This window comes from Chiloscyllium plagiosum, chromosome 23, assembly GCF_004010195.1.
Source record: "Chiloscyllium plagiosum isolate BGI_BamShark_2017 chromosome 23, ASM401019v2, whole genome shotgun sequence".
Lineage (NCBI taxonomy): Eukaryota > Metazoa > Chordata > Chondrichthyes > Orectolobiformes > Hemiscylliidae > Chiloscyllium > Chiloscyllium plagiosum.
The window spans coordinates 3,353,891-3,379,179 of record NC_057732.1 but is presented as its reverse complement, the minus strand read 5'-3'; the positions used below and the strand labels follow the sequence as shown (position 1 = coordinate 3,379,179).

The 25,289-nt window shown below is 41.0% G+C and overlaps 1 protein-coding gene across 3 annotated transcripts in view; it reads left to right on the top strand.

The window, feature by feature from the left end:
- The window catches only part of vezt (vezatin, adherens junctions transmembrane protein), a 111,001-nt gene that overhangs the window by 35,535 nt on the left and 50,177 nt on the right, over positions 1-25,289 (top strand). For 2 of the 3 annotated variants that reach the window (XM_043713313.1, XM_043713312.1), the window contains exons 2-4: positions 18,087-18,270; positions 18,441-18,524; positions 22,445-22,670. In XM_043713313.1, the coding sequence (XP_043569248.1) occupies positions 22,625-22,670 (46 nt within the window). In that variant the 5' untranslated portion in view covers positions 18,087-18,270; positions 18,441-18,524; positions 22,445-22,624. The remainder of the gene's footprint in view (positions 1-18,086; positions 18,271-18,440; positions 18,525-22,444; positions 22,671-25,289) is intronic. The other variant, XM_043713311.1, reaches the window with a different exon arrangement.

Below are 25,289 nucleotides of genomic sequence, written 5' to 3'. Positions count from 1 at the left end.
ATTGCGTTAATTCCTGACATAAAGTTCTAAGCAGGCTTGCATCTTTTCTGGGTGTCCATTTTAGCTAGCATTCCCCAACATTTCCGGGCATACTCTATGGACAGCAATGCCCTGCACCCCTTGACAACAGAGGTTGGCGTCAAACATGCATTAGCCTCACCACATCTTGGCATATCTCCAACTCATTTATAATACAGTGGATCACTTTAATACTGCACTTTAGAGCTCACTGATGCCTTTCATTTACATGTTGCATAAAGGGCAAGCACCTATTTCGTGTATTCTAACAAGGTTCATCTTAGGGCTGATAGCTTGCTTTATTAGCCCTAGCTCACTTTGTACAGCATCTCTGCATTACCTTGCTTATTTGCACACAACTGCCTCAAGCAGAGCTTACAGGCTTACAATAATGTCTTGCCTTGCCTTGTAGTGCAGACACAAAACCAAGCAGCTTGTCACATTTACTGGTAGTGATCATTCATGGGACAGATGGGATGCTGTATGACACTGCTGCATTCATGTCACACCCACAGCATATGCCAGTGGCTTAAATGGCAAGTACATTGCATGTGCTTCAACCAAGTGGTTGTCTCTCAGATTTGAAAGGGAATAGTTCCTCTGTCATTTCAAAGGTAGCTGTTGTTAATCAGGGGCCACATTAAGTCAAGGCATAGTCTGATATTAGTGCAGAGGTTTAAACGTAGTCAGTTGGCTGCTACGGGTATTTAGGGGCCAGAGATTCCATATGATTATCGTCCTGAGTGTGGGCTGTGTTCATTGCTTCGATCCAGTGCAAAAGTCGAGAGTTGTTGATAAGTCATTTGGGGGCTGCTCACTCATCAATTGGGGTGTCCTTCCAGGTCAATCAGGAGGGTAGGCCAAGGTCAGTCCTGAGGGCTTATGGTAGGATTGGTGCTGGGTCCTCTACTTTTTGTCATTTACATAAATGATTTGGATGCAAGCATAAGAGGTACAGTTAGTAAGTTTGCTGATGACACCAAAATTGGAGGTGTAGTGGACAGCGAAGAGGGTTACCTCAGATTACAATGGGATCTTGATCAGATGAGCCAATGGGCTGAGGAAGTGACAAACATATTGACAAAGTTTGAGCAGTGGATGTGGTATATATGGATTTTAGCAAGGCAGCTGATAAGGCTCCCCATGGTAGGTTCAATCAGAAAATAAGGAGGCCTGGGTTGCAGGGAAGCCTGGCTGTCTAGATACAGAATTGGCTGGCCTATTGAAGACATAGGATGATGGTAGATGGAAAGTATTCAGCCTGGAGCTCAGTCACCAGTGGTGGTCCACAGAGATCGGTTCTGGGATCTTTGCTCTTTGTGATTTTTATAAATAACTTGGATGAGGAAGTGGAAGGGTGGATTAGAAAGTTTGCCGATGACGTTGAAGGTTGGTGGAGTTGTGGATCGTGTGGAGGGCTGTTGTAGGGTGCAACAGGACATTGACAGGATGCAGAGCTAGGCTGAGAAGTGGCAGATGGAGTTCAATCTGGAAAAGTGTGACGTGATTCATTTTGGAAGGTTGAATTGAATGCAGATTACAAGATTAAAAGCAGGTTCTTGGCGGTGTGGATGAACAGAGGGATCTTGGGATCCACTGCATAGATCCCTCAAATTTGCCGACCAAGTTCATAGGGTTGTCAAGATACATGGTGTGTTGGCTTTCATTAGCAAGGGGGTTGAGTTTAAGCACCGCAGGGTTATGCTGTAGCTCTGCAAAGCCCTGGATCGATCACAAGAAGGACATGGAAGCTTTAGAGAGGGTGCAGAAGAGATTTACCAGGATGCTGCCTGGAATGGAAGGCATGTTTGATGAAGAAAGGTTGAAGGAGCTAGGGTTTTTCTCACTGGAGCAAAGAAGGATAAGAGGTGACTTGATAGAGGCGTACAAGTTGATGAAGGCATAGATAGAGTGGATAGCCAGAGACCTTTTCCCATGACGGAAATGCCTATCATGAGGGGGCATAATTTTAAGGTGACTGGAGGAAGGTTTAGGGATGATGTCAGAGGTAGATTCTTTACACAGAGAGTGATTGGTGTGTGGAATGCAGTGCTAGTAGAGTCAGATACATTAGGGACATTTAAGTGACTCTTGGATAGGCACATGGATGATAGCAAAATGAAGGGTATTTAGGTTAGTTTGATCTTAGACACTTTAGCAACTCTTGGATAGGCACATGGGTGATGTTAGAGTAGGATAAAAGATCAGCACAATGTCGAGGGCTGAAGGGCCTATTCTAAGTTCTATGTTTTATCCCCACAACATTACCTGTGTCTCTGGATCCTGAAGAAGGGCTTGTGCCCGAAACGTCGATTCTCCTGTTCCCTGGATGCTGCCTGACCTGCTGCGCTTTTCCAGCAACACATTTCCTTCTCTGGATTAATAGTCTTATGATAATACCACTAGGCAATTGCCTCCCCTTACATGTCTACATAATACTGATTTGCGTATAATTGCTTGGTTGTACAGAATTTAAACATTGTTCAAATGAGACATGAACTCAATGCATTTCATCTTCCACTCGTCAGGACTGATTTTGGAAGATTCGGCAACTTAAACATGAAGAGAATGCTGATTGGTTGGATTATGGTTGGTATGGAGATACAGCAAGAACTGTTAACTGTCTTCCCTGAGGTAGTCATAGAATATAGAACAGTACAGCGCAGAATAGGCCCTTCGGCCCTTGATGTTGCGCTAACCTGTGAACTATTCTAAGTTTGTCCCCCTATACTATCCCATCATCATCCATGTGCTTATCCAAGGATTGTTTAAATCTCCCTAATGTGCCTGAGTTAACTACATTGGCAGGTAGGGCATTCCATGCCCTTACCACCCTCTGAGTGAAGGAACTGCCTCTGACATCTGTCTTAAATCTATCACTCCTCAATTTGTAGTTACGCCCCCTCGTACAAGCTGATGTCATCAACCTAGGAAAAAGGCTTCCACTGTATACCCTATCTAATGCTGTGATCATCTTGCATGTCTCTACCAAGTACCCTCTTAGCCTTCTTCTTTCCAATGAGAACAGACCCAAGTCTCTCAGCCTTTCCTCATAAGAGTTTCCCTCCAGACCAGGCAACACCCTGGTATATCTTCTCTGCACCTTTTCCAATCATTCCACATCCTTCCTATAATGGGGAGACCAGAACTGTACACAATATGCCAAGTGCGGCTACACTAGCCGTTTGTAACGTTGCAGCATGACATTGTGGCTCAGGAACTTAATCCCTCTACCAATGAAACCTAACACACTATATGCCTTCTTTACAGCACTATCAACCTGGGTGGCAACTTTCAGGGATCTATGTACATGGACTCCAAGATCCATCTGCACATCCACACTACCAAGAATCTTTCCATTGACCCACTTCTCTGCCTTCCTGTTATTCTTCCCATAGTGAATCACCTCACATTTAGCTGCATTGAACTCCCTTTGCCACCTCTCAGCCCAATTCTGCAGTTTATCCAAGTCCTCCTGCAACCTGCAACATTCTTCCACCCTGTCCACTACTCCACTGATTTTAGTGTCATCTGCAAACTTAATAATCCATCCACCTATGCCTGCATCCGAGTCATTTATAAAAATGACAAACAGCAGTGTTCCCAAAACAGATCCTTGTGGCACGCCACTAGTAACCAGACTCCATGCTGAATATTTTCCATCAACCACCACTCGCTGCCTTCTTTCAGAAAGCCAGTTTTTAATCCAAACTGCTACATCACCCTCAATCCCATGCCTCTGCATTATCTCCAAAAGTCTACCATGTGGAACCTTATCAAAGGCTTTCCTGAAGTCCGTGTACACCACGTCAACTGCCCTACCCTCATCTATATGCTTGGTCACCTTCTCAAAAAGCTCAATGAGGGTTGTGAGACATGATCTGTATAAAAGGTTTAGAGGAAGCAGAATTCTTACAATACATCCTGCACTTTTTTTAAAGTCAGTTATTGGAAGGCCCTATGAAAGAGATGGTGATCCTGGAGAATAAAGATGGGTTTGTCAGATGAGCTGATCAGTGGCAAATGGAATTCAATCCAGATAAATATGAGGTGATACAGTTGGGCAGGACAAGGCAAGAGAATACATGATAAATGTTAGGACACCCGCACCAACCAACCCAACCATCCCGTGGCTGAACACTTTAACTCCCCCTCCCACTCCGCCAAGGACATGCAGGTTCTTGGCCTCCTCCATCGTCAGACCATGGCAACACGACGCCTGGAGGAAGAGCGCCTCATCTTCCGCCTAGGAACCCTCCAACCACAAGGGATGAATGCAGATTTCTCCAGCTTCCTCATTTCCCCTCCCCTCGATTCTCCTGCTCCTTGGATGCTGCCTGACCTGCTGCGCTTTTCCAGCAACACATTTTTCGACCCTGGGATACACCAAGGATCAGAGGGATTTTGGTGCGCATATACACTGGTTCCTTAAATTCGTGGGTCAGGTAGAAAAAGTGGTTAAGAAGACACATAGGATACTTAGCTTTGTTATCTGAGGCACAGAGTTTAAGAGCAGGAAGGTTATACTGGAACTGCATAAAAAGCTAGAATGTTGTGTGCAGTTCTAGAATCCACATTATAGGAGGGATGTGGTTGCAGTGGAAAGGCTGCAAATGAGATTTACCAGGATGTTGCTGGGCTGGAAAATCTTAGTTATGAAGAGAGGTTGGATAGACTGAGGTTGCTTTCCTTGGGGCTGAGGGAGGCCATGACTGAGGGTTCAAAATTGAGGTGTGTAGATAGAGTAGACTGGAAGGAACTTTTCCCCTTGGTGTAGAGTTCAATGAGCATGCGGCATAGATTTAAGGTAAGTGGCAGGAGACTTAGAGAGGATGTGAAGAAAACCTTTTTCGTTCAGAGGTTGATGGGAATCTGGGTGGTAGGCATAAACCCTCAACATTTAACAGCTATTTATGCATGTACTTGTAATGTCAAGGCATAGAAGACTATGGGCCAAATCCTAGAAAATGAGATTAGAACAGTTAGGTGGTTATTTTTGACTGCCACAGACTAAAAAGCCGCAGAGCCTTTTTTTTGTGCTGCAGATCTCAATCTCTCTATGATGATATTTTCCTAGCCAATTGAAGTTAATATCATGGGGATGTAGCATCATACATATTCTCCCCACCAGCCAGTCGCTCTGTGCACATGCGATTATTTGGCCAGCAGCTGGTCAGCAACGTGCCCTGATGCATTTGCTTTTGTCATCCAGTGATTCGATATTTGAGAGTCTCATCTAGGGTTCAACTCCTCTGATAGTGTTTTTCTCCCTTCTTTTACACACTACAATGCATTCTTCAATTTGTTTCTAATGTATTTGTCAGTCTTCCTTGGACAACTGAAAATTGTTAATTGAATGTGAACATTAAATACACAGTAACAATCCCTTATTGCAAAGGAGCAGCATGATTGTTTGAGAGAGCAGTCTCATTGATTGGAATTGAAAATGAGAGATAAAACTTTCATATATTTAAAATCACAACAGCTTTTGATTTATTTTATTGCCCCCTATCAAACACAGTAGTTGAGTTGTTTGTGTTGTATTATACTGGAAACAATGTGTGACAGAAGTGCATGCACAAATTGATTTCATTTCAGAAGTAGATAGAGTCAGAAAACACCAATGGGCCTATCTCAGCTCATCCTTCTTAATTATCTTAATCCCAGGAATGAAAGGCTTAACATACGAGGAACATTTGAGCACTCTGGGACTATACTCGGAGTTTAGAAGGATGATGAGGGATCTGATTGATTGAAACTTTCAGAATACTGAACGGCTTGGACAAAATGGACATTGGGAAGATATTTCCACTGGCAGGAGAGACGAGGACCCGAGGAAACAGCCTTAGAGTAAAGAGAAGACCTTTCAGAACAGAGATAAGGCGAAACAATTTTAGCCAGAGAGTAGTGAAACTGTGAAATAAATTGGCACAGAAAGCTGTGGAGGTCAGGTCATTGAGTATATTTAAGACCAAGATAGAGAAGTTCTTTGTTGCCAAGGGGATCAAAGATTATGTGGAGAAAGCAGGAAAATGAGGTTGAAAACTGTTATTAGCCATGATTGAATGATGGAACAAACTTGATGGGCCACATGGCCTATGAGTATCACCATTTTGTACTTTCCCAGAAATGCTCACTTTTAGTGGTAAACTCTTTGGAGAGTTGCTGAATCAAAATCCTGGAATTGCTTCCTACCTTTATTATGGATGTGTCAATGTCACTACTGCAGTAGTTAAAGAAGGCAACTCACCATCTTCTGATGGGCAATAAATGGGCAATAACAATTTGCACTTGATCAAATTTTATTGTTCAAGGAATTATTTAATGATATGAACTTATTCAGAATTTTATGCTGTTTCTGATTTCAGATATTTCAGGGTTTTATTAATTGGTAATTTTTATATTTAAATAAAGTCAAAATATTAAGCTGAAAATTTTGTTTTCAAAATTGTTCCAAATTTCCGAATTACATTCCAACATTCCAAAATTACTAAATAATCAAAAGGCTATAGGAAGGGAGGACATAAATACAGTAGCTGTTACTGGAGGAAATAGAAATGCTAGGGAAGCTAGTGGGCTGAAGACCTTGGACCTGATGGGATATAAGTCAGGATATTGAAGGAAGTGCCCCTGGAGGTAGTGGTTGCATTGGTAGATCTTCTGAGAAACTTTACACTCTGGAAAAGTCCCAGAGGACAGGGAAATGCCACTATAACAACTTTATATAAAAAGGGGATGACACAAAAAAGGTAACCATTTGCCAGTTAGCATGACATCTGTTATTGGCAAAATAGAAGAATCTGTTACAAGGGGTGTGACAGCAGAGCACTTAGAATTATATAATGTGACCAAGCAGAATTCAAATACCTTCATGAACAGGAAGTCAAGCCTGGCAAATTTACCAGAATTCTTTAAGACAAGCAGGACAGATAGAGTCATAGAGGGACAAATATATTTGAATTTGTGTTTGTTAATGTTCCACACTTTCAACTACTAATGAAATAAGAGACCACAGTGTTGGAGTTACTGCATTAACATGGATAGGAGGTTGTCTTCTATTAGTTAAACAGAGTTAGAATATAGGGGGCACTTTCAGGCCTCAGTGGTTAGCATTGATGCCTCACAGCGCCAAGGACCCAGGTTCGATTCCACTCTTGGGCGGAGTTTGCACGTTCTCCCCATGTCTATGTGGATTTTCTCCAGGTGCTGTGGTTTCCTCCACAGTCCAAAGATGTGGTGGCTGGATGGATTAGCCTGGGAAAATGCAGGGTTATGGGGATAGGGTAGGGATTGTGGGTCTAAATGGAATGCTGTTCAGAGGGTTGGTGTGGACTCGATGGGCTGAAAGGCCTGTTTCCACACCATAGGAATTCTATGATTCAGGGTGGCAACCTGTAGCGATGGTGTGCCACAGGAATCATTGCTAGGCCCGCAATTATTTACAATATTATTACTGACTTTAGTGTACGAAGTGAATGTACTAAAATCAAGTTTGCAGACAATGCAAAAATGGGTGAAAAGGCAAATGGTGAAGGTAATATAGAGTGATATAGACAAGTTAAGCGAGTGGGCAAACTACTTGATAGAAGGAGTATAGTGCTGGGAACATGTAAGATTAAGCTGTTTGACAAGCAGATTAGAGGAGCTGAATATTATTTAAATAGGGAAAGACTGCAGAAAGCTGCAGTACAGTGGGATTTGGGAGTTCTTGTGTATGAATCACGAAAAGTAAGCGTCCAATGTCTGGTAATGGAGAAGGCAAAAAGAGCATTGTCCTTTGTTTCAAACGGAATATGTATATTAGGGAAGATTTGCTAAAACTATACAACACACTCAGCTAGAATACTGTGAACAGTTTTGGGCCCCTTATTAAGGAAAGATGTACTGGCGTTAGAAGTAGTCCACAGAAGGGTTACTAGGCTTATAACCAGATTCTGAAAATATCCATTTTCAAATGCAACACCACTTGGACAATATCCAGGCTTGTGCTGAACGTGACAATCGCACCACACAAAAACTAGGCAATGACCATTTCCAATAAGAGATAATCTAACCACCACCCACTGATATTCAATGGCATTACCATTACTATCAGCATCCTGAGGGTTACCATTAACAAGAAGCTGAACTGGACTCACCAAATAAATACAAAGAGCAGGTCAGAGACCAGAGAATACTGCAGCAAGTAACTCCCCTGACTCCCCAAAGTCTGTCCACCATCCACAAGCTAGAAATGTAATGAAATACCCCCCACCTACCTGAAGGAGTGTAGATCCAACAACACTGAAGAAGCTTGACACCTTCCAGAGCAAAGCAGCTCACTTGATTGGCACTACGTCCACAAACATTCACTCCTTCCACCACCAACGCTCAGTAGTAGCAGGGTATAACATTTATAGGATGCACTGCTGAAATTCATTTCCATCTAGAATGACAAGGGCAACAAATAACTGGGAACACCACCACATGCAAGAACCCCTCCAGGCCACTCACCAGCCTAACTTGAAAGTATATCACTATTTCGTCAGTATCACTGGGTCAAAATCCTGGAATTCCCTCCTCAACGGTATTGTGGTCTACCTACAGCACATGACCTGTAGCATTTCAAGAATGCAGCTCACCACTATCTACTCAATGGTAGGGAGGGACGAGTAGTAAATACTTACTCAGCCAGTGATTTCACATCCTACAAGTCAATAAGCAACAAACAAAAAAGGACTCTTATGAAGACAGTTTGAGTAGGTTAGTTTTGTACTCATTGGAATTAGAAGAATGAAAGGCAATCTTATTGAAATATATGAAATTCTATGATAGGGTACATGCACAGAGGTTGTTTTTCCTTGTGAGAGAGTTTTTAGAACCTGAGGGCTTAATCTCATAAAAAGCAGTTGCTCATTTTAGATGGAGAAGAGGTGGAATTTCTTCTGAGACTGTATTGAATCTGTGGAATTCTTTCATAAAGGCAAAATACTGTGGGTACTGGAAATCTGAAACAAATGCGTAAAATGCTGGAGAAACTCAGCTAGAGTGACAGCATCTATGGAGGGAGGAGCAGTCAAATTCTGAGGGTGAGTCATTCCGGACTCAAGGCATTGATGGTTTATCTGTCCACACATGTTGCCAAGTTTGCACTGTTTGGTCCATATTCTATGTTAGTTTCTGTGGAATTATTTGCCGCACAGGGCTGTGTTGCTAAGTATAATCAAGGTCGAGTGACTTTTGATTAGTCAGGGAATCCAGCGTTACAGGGAAAAAGCAAGGAAGTACAATTGAGGATTATCAGATCAATCACAATCTCATTGAATGGTTGAATGGCCTATTTCTATTCCTGCATCTTATGGTCCTATGGATTGAAGAAGATAAAAAATGACTAGATGTGGTAACAGCGGCTCAGTGGTTAGCACTGTTGCCTCACAGCGCCAAGGTCCCAGGTTCAATTTCCGCCTCTGGCGACTGTGTGGAGATTGCACATGCTCCCTGTGTCTGCATGGGTTTCCTCCGGGTGCTCCGGTTTCCTCCCACAGTCCAAAGATGTGCGGGTCAGGTGAATTGGCCATGCTAAATTGTCCATAGTGTTAGGTGTATTAGTCAGAGGGAAATGGGTCTGGGTGGGTTACTGATCGGAGGGTTGGTGTAGACTAGTTGTACCGAAGGGCCTGTTTCCACACTGTAGGACATCTAATCTATTAAAACAACGCCTCTTCTGCATAATACTTCAACTGCGATTTCTAAATCTGCTGTGTTACACCACAACTCTGCTTTGTCTGAATGTGCTGTACATTCCTCAGCTGTGAGATTTCAAAATCTTCTGTGTAATTCCTTCTTTATGATTTCTGAATCTGCTGCATAACTTCTCATAGTTGATTTCTGAATATTCTGCTTAGCCCTCATCTGTAGAATCATTGAAGTTGCTTCATAACTCATTTGTGAGATTTCTGAATCTGCTGTGTAACTCTTCATCTGATGTATACCTCCTTACCAGTGTGATTTCTGAAGTGCTGATATAACACCATGTTTGTGTGATTTCTGAATCTCCTGATATAACTCCTCATCTGTGTGGTTTCTGAAGCTGCTACATAAATCCTCATCTGTGTGTTTCTGGGGGAGGGGTTGGGGGAAGAGGAAACTATAACTATCACTAGAGAAGATTTGCTATGTAAACTAATGTAGCTAAAGGGCAGTACGTCATCTGGATCAGATGGGTTGCATCCTAGGATATTAAATGGAACTAGCTACAGGGGTAGTGGATGCACTATTAGTAATCTTGGAAGAATCCTTAGATCCTGGAAAAATCTCAGGAGTAGAAAACTCCTGATATTGTACTGTTATTCGAAAAGGCAGGTATACAAAGAAAGGATAACAATAGACTATTTAGGCCTGTTGTCATAGGTAAATATAAAGTTCTAGAATTTTTTTAAGCAAACTCTTCAGACATATTATGATGCATCTCTGCGTCAGATGATAGTTGAACCCAGGTCTTCTGGCCCAAAGGCAAGGACATTACCACTGTTCCACATTAAAGTCTATTATACAGGATGTTATACCAGAGCATTTAGAAATACATAACCTAATTGAACAGTATTAAAAATCACACAACACCAGGTTATAGTCCAACAGGTTTAATTGGAAGCACACTAGTTTTCGGAGCGACGCCAAATCATAATTGAACAGTGTTAGCAAGGCTTCATGCCTGACAAATTCTTTAGAATCTTTGAGGTAGCAAGCAAGAAAGATAAAGGGGAACCAGTAAATGAAATATATTTGGATTTCCAAAGGGCATTTGATATGGTACCACACATAAGGCTATTTAATAGGTAAGGGCCCATGGTATTGGAGATGGCATATTCGTATAAATAAAGGATTGGCTAGCTTATGGAAAACAGAACTGGGATAAGAGGGTATATTTTCAGGATGACAACCTATAATTAGTGGAGTGCCAATGGATCAGTGCTGGGGCCACAATTGTTTACAATATATAGTAATGACTTGAATGAGAGTAGTGAATGTAACTATCTCCTACTTTGCAACTGGCTCAAAAACAAGTCGAAGTCAAATGGTGGAATACACCAATAATCTGCAGACAGACATAGATTAAGTGAGTGGGAAAATTTGGCAGATGGAATATAATATGGGAAAATACTAGGTTATGCATTTTAGCAGGAAGAATAGAAGAGCTGAATATTATTTAAATGGAGAAGGACTGCAGAAAACTGCAACATAAAGAAATTTGGAAGGTTGTTGTGTACAAATCTCAAAGCTAGGATACAATTTCAGCAGGTGATATGTAAGGCAAATAAAATGTTAGGCTTTATTTCAAAGGAATAGATTCTACAAATAGGTATGTTTTGTTAAAACTATACTGGACAGTAATCAGACCATACCTGGAATACTGTGAACAGTTTTGTTTTCCTACAATAGTGAAAGATATACTGGCATTGTAGGCAGTTCAAGAAAGGTTCTTAAGGTTGATCCCCGTTTTACAGGGAGTTTCGTAAGAGCAGAGATTGTCTCGGTTGAGCCTGTACTTGTTGAAGTTTTAAGAAATGAGAGGTGAAGATTAAAGCATACAAGATTCTCAGGAACTTGACTGTAGAGCAGAAAGGTTTTTCCCCTTTTAAGACAGTCAAGGACAGAGGGCATGTCTCAGAAAAAGGGATTGTTCTTTTAAAACAGAAACAAGGAGGAATTTCTCCTTTTTTGAGGGTAATGAATTTGTGCAGTTCTTTACTGCAGAGGGCTGTGGAGACTGTGCCACTTAGTATATCCAAGATAGAGACAAAGATTTTCAATTGAATATAATCTAGGGGTGTTGGCAAAGGCACGAAAGTGGAATTGAGAGTAATTAGATCAGCCATGATCTCATTGAATAGTGAAGCAGACTAATGGTCTGAGTGGCCTACTTCTACATCTTATGCACTTTACACAAAATAGACTTTGAACTGTGTATTGTGATAACAGAAGAAAAAATGATTTTCAATATAGGAATGCGGAACAATCACCTTTGGAATTTTATGTGCAGTAATGACACATGCCTTTCATTCTGATTGATGCTGCAAACTGTGTGACAAAAAAACTCCCCATAAGAAAGAGAAATAATACTGTACTGTGAAAGGTTATCTATTTTAATAACACCAAAACATTACAGGTGAAGCTTACTTTGATCAAGGAAGATCATTATATGGATTTTTGTGGTCTCCTCTGTCAGTGGATGGCATGTAGAAAATATTTCCTGTGATAGAGGACATATATTGTGAATGATTAGAATATTACAAACAGTTGAAACTTTATTGCTGGAACAGCACAGCAAGTCAGGCAGCATCCAGGGAACAGGAGATTCGACGTTTCGGGCACAGGCCCTTCTTCAGGAATGAGCAGAGAGTGTTCAGCAGGAGAAGATAAAAGGTAGGGAGGAGGGACTTGGAGGAGGGGCGTTGGATATCACATTTCCAACGCCCCTCCTCCAAGTCCCTCCTCCCTACCTTTTATCTTCTCCTGCTGAACACTCTCTGCTCATTCCTGAAGAAGGGCCTGTGCCCGAAACGTCGAATCTCCTGTTCCCTGGATGCTGCCTGACCTGCTGTGCTGTTCCAGCAATAAAGTTTCAACTTTGATCTCCAGCATCTGCAGACCTCACTTTCTCCTCGAATATTACAAACAGTACATCAAAACTTGTTGATTTAGAAGAACTATTTACAAAAACTCAATAACCAATTTAGAAAATGAGTATTATTTATTAAAATGGCAGTCTGGCACATATTTCCTCTGGAGAAAGTGAGGACTGCGCATGCTGGAGATCAGAGTTGAGAGTGTGGTGCTGGAAAAGCACAGCAGGTCAGGCAGCATCTGAGGCGCAGGAGAATCGATGTTGATTCTCCTGCTCCTTGCATGCTGCCAGTCTGGCTGTGCTTTTCCAGCACCACACATTTGATGTATTTATTCTGGTCACAAAAATACAAGATTTTTTTCCTTATTGTGTCATAAGATGTCAGTGTCGTGGCATTTATTGCCCATCCCTAATTCCTCTTGAATTTTGTAGCTTTGTAGGCCATTTCAAAGGAGTCAACCATATTACTATGGAACTGGGGTCACAGGTAGGCCAGATGCAATGATGATCTAGATAACGTTCTAGTTCTGATTTATTAACTGATAGTTCTGATTCAGTAATTGATATAAATTCCATTAACTGACATGATACAATTTGAATGTGTATTTCACAGCTTTGGTCTGAGCCTATGGCTTACCTGCCAGTGACATTACCATCACTATTTCCCCATCAAATGATTGGAGACATTCCAGTAATAATGAATGACTGACTGAAAAGTAACCTTGCGACTTGACCGAAAAATGTAATCAAACAAGCTAGAGCTCGATCAGCAAGATTTGTATAAGACACATGGTGTGCACTCCACCTGGAAGTTAAACAGAAATATTGTTCAGTGTTCTTGGTTATCAGCAGTACTTTATTCTCTCCACCACTTCCTACAGCCCCTCCCGCCCGCAAATTATCAATAGAATGCAATAATTCAGTGAATTAAAATAATGGGAGGTAGTAAACAACTTCTGTAGTTTTTGATAGGTCGTAGGTTGAACTTTGTAGTCAAAGACCCAATTATTGCCAGATTCAGAGGTAAATTGATGTTTGATTGGTGACGCCAGGAAGATTTAAGTGAGGCACTTACTGGTGTCCTAAAGTTGTTTTATAGATATTTTTAATCAATCTGTTCAGATGTGACGCACCTCTGAAGCAGTTGGAACTTGAACCCAGGCCTTCTGGCTCAAAGGTGGGCAGTTATTGTTTGATAAGCTTTAGGATATTTGCAGGAATATTTAATTGATATTGTTAAAGCCACTGGGTCTGACTTTGGAGGGAATCAAAGTTTGACAGGTTTTTAGCAATACACTGAAATGAATTTCAGTGAATAGAGGGATGGTTGCCATCAATCTCCTCTAAACACTGGAATGGGGCTGTAATTGGAGAGAGGGATCCTCAGTTCTGGGAACATCACGAAAGTGGCTATTTCTTGATCAAGGCACATCTTAAATATGGTTTAGGAGCTTCTGAACAATGCTGAAGACCCAACACCTATAGAGGGATATCCTACGATCTCTAATACAGAGTAGAGAATTAAGGAATTTAATTGAATGGGCCTCCTTCTGTGCTTACAGTCCTTTCCTCTGATTTTCTTTTTATTTGCTGCACCCATCAAACACTGGCAAATATTGAAAGAAATAATTAATGCAGTACAACTCTAGTATATGTCCTTAAAAGTTAAGTACTTCACTTGCGCCATGAAGGAACTATGATCAACAAATGAGGTAAGAGCCAAAATCAAGCTAAAGGAGATTTTAAATGCTGAAAAAGTGTAAAAACAAAAGGATGAAGTGCAAACAAAGCAGAACGTATTTGCAAGGGTTTTCAAACATAATATTAAGAGATTTGGTAAATGTATAGAAGAAAGATTTGAAGAAACCAGACTACAATGGATAATTAGAAAATGACAGATTTGCACAAGAGGTGCAAGAAGAGCATAAAATACCAGTGGGATGAGAAAATCAAAAATAAATCAAAGGTGGGGAGAAGTCTGGATTTAATGTGAGGAAAAAATTAAAGTAAAACTAATGGGGCTTGCAATAGATGCATCTCTGGAATCTGATGATTTCCTTCACAGATTTTTAAAGAAATAGGTGATAATGATACAGTTGTATTCATCATCTTCCAAAATAAATCAGATTTAGAAATTGTCTTTGAATTAGAAATTTGAAAATGTAATTCCGTTATTTAAGAAATGAGAGACTGAAAATCCAGGTAATTATCGGTCATGTAGTTTAACATTAATTGTAGAGAAATTATTTGAATCTGTTAATGGTGACAGAATAACTGAAGATTTGGATTAGACTAAAGTGAACCAACAAGGTCTATATCAATTGCTGAAGGGTGGGTCATTTTTGATTGTTGCGGTCAATGTTTAGAAAAGGTCACTAATACAGTGGGTAAAGAATTTGCTATCAATTTTGCCTGAATGGACTTCCATAAGGCATTTGACAAGGTTCCAGAGAAGAAATTAACTCAAAACATTAAAGTGAATTGGGGATGAAATGGTTGTATTGCGGAGGTTTAGATTTTATTGCCACATGCTCTGTTGTACTGGATTACAGGAGTATAGCCGAGAGTGTGGTGCTGGAAAAGCACAGCAGATCAAGCAGTATCCAAGGAACAGGAGAATCGACATTTCGATCAGGATCATTATTTCCTGATAAAGGGCTTGCGCCAAAATGTCGATTCTCCTGCTCCTCAGATGCTGCCTAACCTGCTGTGCTTTTCCTGCACCACACTTTCGACTCTGATCCCCAGCATCTGCAATCCTCACTTTCTACAACAGAAGTATAGTTGAAAGTGAACAATGTCGCTATTCCCGATGCTATCTTAGGTATAAAGGTATCTAGGTACAAAATAGAAAAATAAACAAATAAGTTAAAAAGTTCATCACTACAGTTCCCCTTAGTATAAAGTAGAAAAAAATGAAGAAATAATGTTAAACCTTGGTTGCAACGTTAAAGTAAAAGTTTGGATTAATAAACAAAGAGTCATATATTCAAGACAGCCAATCATATTAAATTGAAGAGAAAATGAGGTCTGCAGATGCTGGAGATCAGAGATGGAAATGTGTTGCTGGAGAAGCGCAGCAGGTCAGGCAGCATCTAGGGAACAGGAGAATCGACGTTTCGGGCATTAGCCTGAAGAAGGGCTAATGCCCGAAACGTCGATTCTCCCAATCATATTAAATTGGATGGCACAAAAAGTGTCTGTATAGGGACAAAATGTTAAAGTAGCATGACTGATTGTGAAGCCTGAGTGTCTGTGAAGACTGGGACGGCAGTGTTGATGGAGGGTGCAATGGCGGAGGGAACACTTATGATTGGGGGTGTGGGGGGGTTTGACTGATCTTGTGGAGTGGAGAGAAGCTTGTGCTTTAGATGTGAAGAGGTGGCCGTTCAGGGAGGTGCCTTAACCTCCGCAATACAACCATTTCATCCCCAAGCTGCTGACCTGTTCCTGTTACCCATGACTTTTTCCTGTCAGTCTCAAATTGAGGTTATGGTGAGGGGTAACCCTTACTCCCTACCAACTTGAACTTGGCAATATCCTCCAGAAACATGTTAGATTTTGCATCCCTACTGATGATATGCAACTCTACCTGACCAGCACAGGTTGAGCAAAATGTCCTCCACTTTAATATTGTCAAGACCAAACAATTAACTTAGGTCCCTACTACAAACTCTGTTCTCTAGCTGCCAACTGCATACCTCTCTGAGAATATAACCCCTCTCCTTGGTAACTCTCTTAGACTGAACTGAATGGTTCACAACCTTGGCATCATTCTAACCCCGAGATAAGCTTCTAGCCACACTTGAATGCCATAATTTAGAATGCATGTCTTCACCTCTATTATGTCACCTGACTGTATCCCTGCCTCAGCTTATTTACTTTGTCACCTCTTTGTCACCTCTAGTCTTGACTATTGTAACAGAACTTGGCTGATCTCCCACTTTCGATAGGAAACACTTTCTTGTCCTAATCAGTGAGTTGGGGGTTCAATCCTGCTCCTGAGATTTGGTGGGAGACTCAGAAGTACAAAGGATCTGAAGAATCTTAGTGTGCATGTCCATGGATCCTTGATGGAAGCAGGACAGGTACATAAGGTGATTAGAAAGGCATATGCAATATTTGTTTTTAGTAGTCAAAGCACTAAATACAAGAGAAAGTTATGCTGGAACTGTTTGTAATGTTATTGCCATATCTGGAGTATTGTGTGAGGTTCTACTTGCCACACTACAAGAAGGCTATGGTTGTACTGGAGGTGGTGCAGAAGAGATTCACTAGGTTGTTGCGATCTCACTATGAAGACAAGCTTAAGAGATTAGATTACCTACAGTGTGGAAACAGGCCCTTCGACCCACCCAGTTGCCCGAGGTTGCAATCGAACCTGGGACCCTGGTGCTGTGAGGAAGCAGTGCTAACCACTAAGCCACAATGCTGGGATTGTTTTCCTTAGAGCAGAGAAAGCTGATAAGGAGGTGATCTATTTGAGGCATACAAAGTTCAAAGGGAATAAATAGGTAGAAACAACCTGGGGAAAGGGTGTGAAGAAGGATGAAGACTGAGACAGAAAGCTGTATCAAGGGTTTCCTTTGGCGCCAGGGATCTGGAAAGCTAAAACCCCTCCCCATCCCCATTCACTGACTAGTAGCCTGCAGAGACAAACTGGTTGGACCGCACTTCAGGTGCAGGCCTCTCCTGCCATCCATGAAATCTGAGTGCCATTGGGATGAACCCCTTCTATAAACTCAAGGTCATCTAAAAACTTTTTAACTGAAACCAGGCTGGGATCCCCAATATCCTAGACATCGTATAACTAGATCTGCAGACAGGTCTTTAAGCTAACCAGGGCGGCACGGTGGCTCATTGGTTAGCACTGCTGCCTCACAGCGCAAGGGACCCAGGTTCGATTCCCACATTGGGTGACTGCCTGTGTGGAGTTTGCATATGCTCCTCGTGTCTGCATTGGTTTCGTCCAGGTACTCTGGTTTTCTCCCAATATAGGGTCTGGGTGGGTTACTCTTCGAGGGTCAGTAAGGACTTGTTGGGCCGAAGGGCCTGTTTCCATACTGTAGGGAGTAATCTAACCTAATCAAAGCGGGGAAGACTGAGAGGGTTGTAGGTGAAGGGAGATTTAGAAATTCAAAGAGAAAATTTGAGGCATTGAAACAATATCACAACATAAGTAAAGACAAGCAGAGTGGGATGGATGGGGACTGAGCGTTTTAACATAACTTGTACATCAGTAAATAAGGTCAATATAGGCAATAGTAAAATCAATATAAACTATAAGCATATGCTTTAAACACAGGGTACTGTAATGCACTAGGTAGCTCTGCATTAAATATGGCTCCATTGAAATTCTTCATGGGGTTTTATTGTACACATTGTTGGTGAAACACGAACATGAAGATTGATAAAAACATGAATTACACATTTGAGTTGAAAGCTGTGTTTGTGTCTCTTAAAGGTTTACAGATATCTCCAGGCAATTTTATAAATCAAATCGAAGCAACTGAGAGAATAATGGAATAGAGTTAAAGAAAATTACAATACTCAGCATCTCGTTTGCAAGCCCAGAAACAGGGGCCACTTGATATAATGATGAGGAAAAGGTTATTGCATAGACTTAAACAAGATATGATGCATTAAAAGTGAGTGAGAGATGCCAAAATGGCAAAGAAAAGTTTCTTGTTAAAAAAATTGTCTTGTAATTTGCAGCCAAATGAACAAAGATTATTTAACTTCATTAGTGCGGCTGATTTATGTTATCTGTCTGGAATTGTGATCAATGCCTTAAGTGCTGTTTTCCATCATAATGCAGGAAAGCGTTTTACAGAAGTGTGTTAATGTTCTTCACAAATGGAATCCATTCACTGGAACGAAAATAATTGATTTAGAATCATTGGTAAGTTTCCACATAACAAACCTACAACTTCATTTGCGGGTTTTTCCATCCTGAAATGTATTTTTTAGATTAGATTACTAGATTAGATTAGTAACAGTGTGGAAACAGGCCCTTCGGCCCAACAAGTCCACACCAACCCACCGAAAATTAACCCACCCAGACCCATTCCCCTACATTTACCCCTTCACCTAACACTACGGGTAATTTAGCTTGGCCAATTCACCTAACCTTATTTCCTTATTTTTTGCTTTATATATACCCAGAGATGCTACTAAGTAGCAGGTTTGCTTTCCACTGTCAAACGCATGTTTCTGAATTGATTACCAATTTATACATATAGGGGCAGTACAATGACAACATAAGTGAAGGAGAGGTAGGGTGAGACGGAGAGGACAATCAAGCCTATTTGTCAGAAAATTACTTTTGCTGATGCATTCAAGAGCTTTATAACTCAAAGCCACAAAAGCATTTGAGCCTACTGCCTATAAGACCAAGCAGTTCAATGAATTGTACCTGGCCTGATCTTGCCAAAGTGTTTCTCAGTCCACCTGTGAAAAGATTGGAGAAGCGTTTGTGAGACTGTATAGTTTATGCCAGAAGGAATATCTGTTACATCCCCAATCATGTTTGATATAGGGCAAGTCTGTGATGAATGTTAAATGCCTTAAAACTGAAAAACTTAAATAAATTGATTTAATTATTGGAAATCAACCTTTTTGTGTGAACTGGACATAACATACAGATATTGCAAAAGCAAAACATGGATTCTAGAAATCTGAAATAAAAACAGAAAGACTCGAGAAAGTCAGCAAGTCTGGTAGCATCTGTAGAGAGAGAAAGCATGTTAATGGTTTGAGTCCAATATTGCTCTTCTTGAAACTGAAGAGAGGTGGAAAAGTGATGGGTTTTATCATGTAGAAAAAAGGTGGAGAGGTGCAAGTGAAACAGAAGGAAGAGTCAAGAAAGGTTAGGGACGAAAAGAGGTTTGAGATCACAGTATTGAATGGGTGGCATGGTGGCTCAGTGGATAGCACTGCTGCCTTACAGTGCCAGAGACCCGGGTTCAATTCCAGCCTCAGGAGACAGTCTGTATGGAGTTTGCACATTCTCTGTGTCTGTGTGGATTTCCTCCCACAATCCAAAGATATGCAGGTTGGGGAAATTGGCCATGCTAAATTGCCCATAGTTGTTGTGGTTCTGTTCGCCGAGCTGGGAATTTCTGGTGTCTAGGTGACATCCTCAGTGCTTGGGAGTCTCCTGTGAAGCGCTTCTGTGACCTTTCCTCCAGCATTTGTAGTGGTTTGAATCTGCCACTTCCAGTTGTCAGTTCCAGCTGTCTGCTGCAGTAGTCAGTATATAGGATCCAGGTCAATGTGCCTATATGCCGACCACTGCAGCGGACAGCTGGAACGGACAACCGGAAGCGGCAGATTCAAACCACTACAAATGCCGGAGGAAAGATCACAGAAGCGCTTCACAGGAGGCTCCCAAGCACTGAGGATGTCACCTAGACAGGGGATGAAACGTCTGCACCAGAAATTCCCAGCTCGGCGAACAGAACCACAACAACGAGCTCCCGAGCTACAAATCTTCACACAAACATTGCCCATAGTGTTCAGGGAGGTGTAGGTTAGGTGCATTAGTCATGGGTAAAATATGGAGTAATGCGGTAGGGGAATGGGTTGGACTTGTAGCGCCAAATGGCCTGTTTCCACACTGTAGGGATTCTACAAAAAGTAAAGGGAATGTTAATTGTTCCACAGATAAGAGATGGGTCTAGGTAGGTGTCAATAGCAGAGCATCAGTCAGCTCTTAGTGAAAACAAAAAACTGGGCATGGGAAGGGAGTTAGGTAAGGATAACAAGATGAAGGACCGAGTACATGGTCTGAATTTGTTGAACTCGATGTTGAGTCCAGAGGTTGTAAGTCTGAATTTTGCATCTCCCTTCATTGCAAACTGCTAACTTTAGAAAACCAGTATAGGACTACTTGCTTGTCTTGAAAGATCAAATCAGCTCTCTCAGCTCATCTGCTACATAGTAGTAAGCAAACAAATATTTTAAATTAATATTTTTGTAACCCCTGACCCTACCAAATGCATTTGATCAGTTTGCTTCTTGAAGTTCTGTTCAAAATGTTTTAAATTTCACACTTTCATAGATAAGGCAGCTAGAGCTCTGACTGAGCTGATTGTAGCAGTTTGTTTTACTGTGGAATCAGAAACCATTCTGCCCTAGTCTGCTCAGAGTGAAGCTGATAAATCCAGGTCGACCACCCATTTTATGCACTACTTCATTTCACTTTACATTGATCTTTATGGAAAGTAAATCGAATTGTGGGTGCAAAGGGCAGATGGTCAATTGCAATCATTTCCCACCAAGGTTAATCACCCCCCCCCCCCCCCCCCCCCCCCCTCATCTGTGTTTCCCTCTTGAAATAATTAGACTTATAATAGCTGTCTTAATTTCAGAGCTACATGAGGTGTGTACTGAGAATTACATTCTCATAGGCAAAGAGGGTAGTAGTCTGTGTAATTGAGAGGCTCCTGGTTAATCCCTGAACAGGCAAGGAACCAGAGCCTTGCCCTTCCACTTCCTATGAAAACTCACTTCATAAGAACACATATGGCAGACAGCCAGCTAGACTTGTGGGAAGGAAGCCTGGGTTAGTGAAGGGAAAGCAGCTGAGCAAATTTGGAAGTCTGAACCAGAACAGTTTCAGTGAGTTTGCTTGCTATAAAACAGAGGAGTTCAGTAAATTGTACTTGTCTAATCTCAAAAAAGTGCTTCTCAAATGATAATTGAAAAGATTGAGGAAGCACTTTCTTCTCAGAGTGTGTCCAGTTTCTATCTCAACATCTTGTGTCACACCTGTGTTATGCAATTCTGTCCTTGAATATTCAACAGTCCACACACATACCTGAACTTAGATGTTTACTAAAATGGGCAGCACAACTGTGTCCCAAGAGAATCTCCAAATATAAACGTCAAATTCGTTATCATTTTTAATTCTGAAAGATGTGGAAGCTCAAGAAAATTAGCAGTGACTTTTGTAAGATACCTTTATTGGTTTTCTACTTGAGTGTCCTAATGAAACTGCTACTCGTATGGCATGCTCTAAGACATTATTTCTCGGTTCCAAATCAGCTTTCTTTTGTATGCTAGAAACTCTGCTCAACCCCTTGCCAGTATAATCAACCAAATTACTACTAATGTTCTTTCATCATCTTATGTAATGATAAATCATAGATAATGTAGAACTTACTCCAACTGAACTTTGCCAAGACGAAATTGATTGCTTGGTTCTTGTCAAAAGCTTCTTGCTCTAAGTTCTGATTCTGTGATCCATGCTAGACACTCACTTTGAAACTGATATTGTGTAACGCCTATGTCCGACTTGAGTGTGAACTGAATTTCAAAGATGCATCTTGTCCTATACCAGTCCCTTCCCACTGTTCCAGCATCTGTCTGCAAATGGCCAACAAAATTGTTTCATGTTGTTCAATATTGCTTTTGAACAAAACGCTAGCTTTACTGTGTTAAAGGCATTATATAAATGTAGTGTGTGGTAATGTCAGGAGTGATGGTATGCAAGAGAGAGGATAGTTTTCAGTGTGTTCCCAATATATACAGCCGTGAAATTTAAATTACATTTTAAAAGTCTTTTAGTTCTACTCCTTGTTTATGATCTTAATTGAACCCTTAAGTACTTCTTTATACTCATGAGATGTACTTTATTTTCTATGCATTTCTTTTCCAGAAGTCAGTGAGCCTGCTATTAAGATAGTTTGTAGTGTTACTTCCATAGAAATGACTAATGACAACAAATTATTGTTTACTGAATAAACATCTATTTAAAATGGATGTTGATTTTCTTAAAACTACCTGCAAACATACTGTTTCTATGTGTTTCACATCCAGTATGTAATTTACAAAAATAGTCGCCCATTATTTCCTCGCCTCTTAACAAGGATATTGGATTTCGACTGTGCACTCTGTGCACCATCCTGAAACAGGAAGTGCTTCTGCAGGAGGATGTGGAGCTGATTGACCTACTTGACCCCAGTATCCTGCAATCAACACAAGCCCAACAACACGAAAATGGCTATCTCCCATCCAAGTGGTTATGGCGAACTCCTAATATTTGGTATGTTTCCTATAATACTTTTCTTACACTTTCTAATAGTCTTTTGTTTCAAATAAAACAATTTCAGTATCAGTTATCTATAGAGGAACAGCTTTCACAATGACAAGCAGCATGTCCTTTTTGGGGCAGACCTTAATTAGAGTATCACACATTCAGCCATTTGGAGCTTTTGGGTTAAATTCCAGCTCCTTTTCCTCCTGATTTTTCACCTTATGATGGACTGTTTCCAAGGCTGTGTTACAAAGAAACTACGTAACAGAAACAGGCCATTTGGAACAACTGCCCTCTGTTGGTGTTCATCACTCCTTAAGTCTATGGGACCCTAAGTCAGAGGGAGTACCATCCCTAAGCTGTTAGTCACTCTCTGCAGAAATAAGCCCCTGCCGGATTTATAGGCTATTGCCATCTCATTTTCATCAAGACACACTGAATTCGGTCTTTGCTTCCAAGCATTGGTGGTGTTGTAGGCTATAGAAAGATCTATGGGTGTCCCAGCATGGCTCAATTTGTGGGAGCTGTCACATTTGATCCATCTAGCAGCTAAATTGTGTAAGCTCATTTGCTCAGGTCTTCCTCAGGTTTTTCCTGTTTTTGCAAGAGATAATGCCATATTGAGGTGGCCCTTGTATTCCCATCTAGTTTTAAATATTTGTTTTTTCATTAATGCCACAGTGCTGTTTGTGGGCATGCCTGTTGAAGAGAAAACTATATCATTTTAGTCAGTAACTGAAAAGCTTAGATTAAAAATAAATGTTTAAATGCCAGCAGATTTTCTCAAACTTCCAGAGGCTACGAAGCTGAACCATCACTTAGACTGAGAGTTATGGGTGATTTAATTCTCCTTCCAATCCTTTAGATCAAATATTAACCTGATGTAATGATCAACTGTTTCAGTGATTCATGTGAAAGTTCCTGTGGTGCTGTTTATTGAAGTAGATTTACTCACCTTGCATTTTATCCTGCTCTGCTTGACTCTACCTGTATCCCCTCTCCAGGCCTGCAATGATTCTGGGTTTATCTTTCAGTTTACTAAACTTTCCTCTGCAAATCAGTTTCCCATCTTAATGCCCAGACAGGCATCCCTGCAGCCATAGCCAGGCACCCATTGGGGATCACCATGAGGTACTGTGGCACCCTGCAAATCTGAATGGTGTTTGTTTCCCTTTCACCCTTTTCTGAATAGTCTCTCCCTCCCAGGCCAGCTCTAAATGGTGTTCCACTATCACAGACTGGGAAGAAACTGTTGTTTCTGTTTTATATCAGACTTGAGATGTACCATTTTGAATTTCTATTTATTCCCTGGCCCTTTTTCTGCCATTCTGATTGCGTTGACTCTTGTGGAATAAACTCAGCAACTCGTTGGGATATCTGGTCGGCCTGGATGGGTTGGACTGAAGAGTCTGTTTCCATGTTGTACATCTCTATGACTCTATGAACTCTCTATGCTTCAACCTAATGGCCATTCTTTATTTTCAAACTTAGATGGTTATATTTGGGAGATTATGCAAGCTTCGAAAATGCAGCAACTAAACCTGATCCTGTTCTTACCCCATGTCCTGACATTTGCAGTTTCCAGTCAATAGCTGTCAGAACTAATAAACTAGTCTGTTATTTTTTCTCCTTTGTTATTTAGGAATATTTAAGGCCAATCATTGCCCTATATCTGATCAGCTAATTTGCTATAGGACAGAAATTGTACTTGGATCAACTGGCCTGCATGGCTTCATTCTAGGCCATGAAGTAAGTTAATTCCCCAGTGCTACACAATTTCTACATGACAGAAATAGACCATTCAGTCCAATGGTCTGCTGATGTTTATTGCTACATCCAAGTATCCTCCAATTACCTTGTCTTATCCTGACCCTGTGTCTTCTCTATTCTCAGTCCATCATGACTGCAACAAAACTTCCCATAAACGCATCAACATCAACTCCTTCAACTTCATTTGGCCGTGAATTCCATATTGCAACTAATTTTTGTGAAGAGTGTCCACCTAAATTCTTTATTTGATCTTTGTTTATTCTGTATTAATCCCCTTTGTTCTGAAGTGGAAATAATAAGCCAATTAGTAAACAATAAGTCAAGCAGCTTCAATTAATAGCACACTTCATATCAAATGTCATATCTGTGTGCAAAGAATCAACCCGTGAGGTTATACAATTTGTTACTAGGTCCATGAGAATAAGCTGATGATCAATTTCTAAACCTATTCAAAACCTCTCCATTGCAATATATCAATCTCTTGCATGTCATACCTTGCTGGAATCAGAGAACAGAATTTCAGCACAGTAAAAGACAATTGTATCCATGCTGGTGCTAGCTTCATAAGAGCCATTTATTGTAACACCAAGTCCCCTACTCTTTTGCTGTAGCTTTTCTTTTTCAAGTATTTAATTCCTTCCTAAATAGATTCCGTAGTCATTTGTGTAAAGATGTGCTTCTTAGATTAGATTCCCTACAGTGTGGAAACAGGCCCTTTGGCCCAACAAGTCCACACCGACCCTCCGAAGAGCAACCCACCCAGACCCATTCCCCTCCACCTAACACTACGGGCAATTTAGCATGGCCAATTCACCTAACCTGCACATCTTTGGACTGTGGGAGGAAACCGGAGCACCC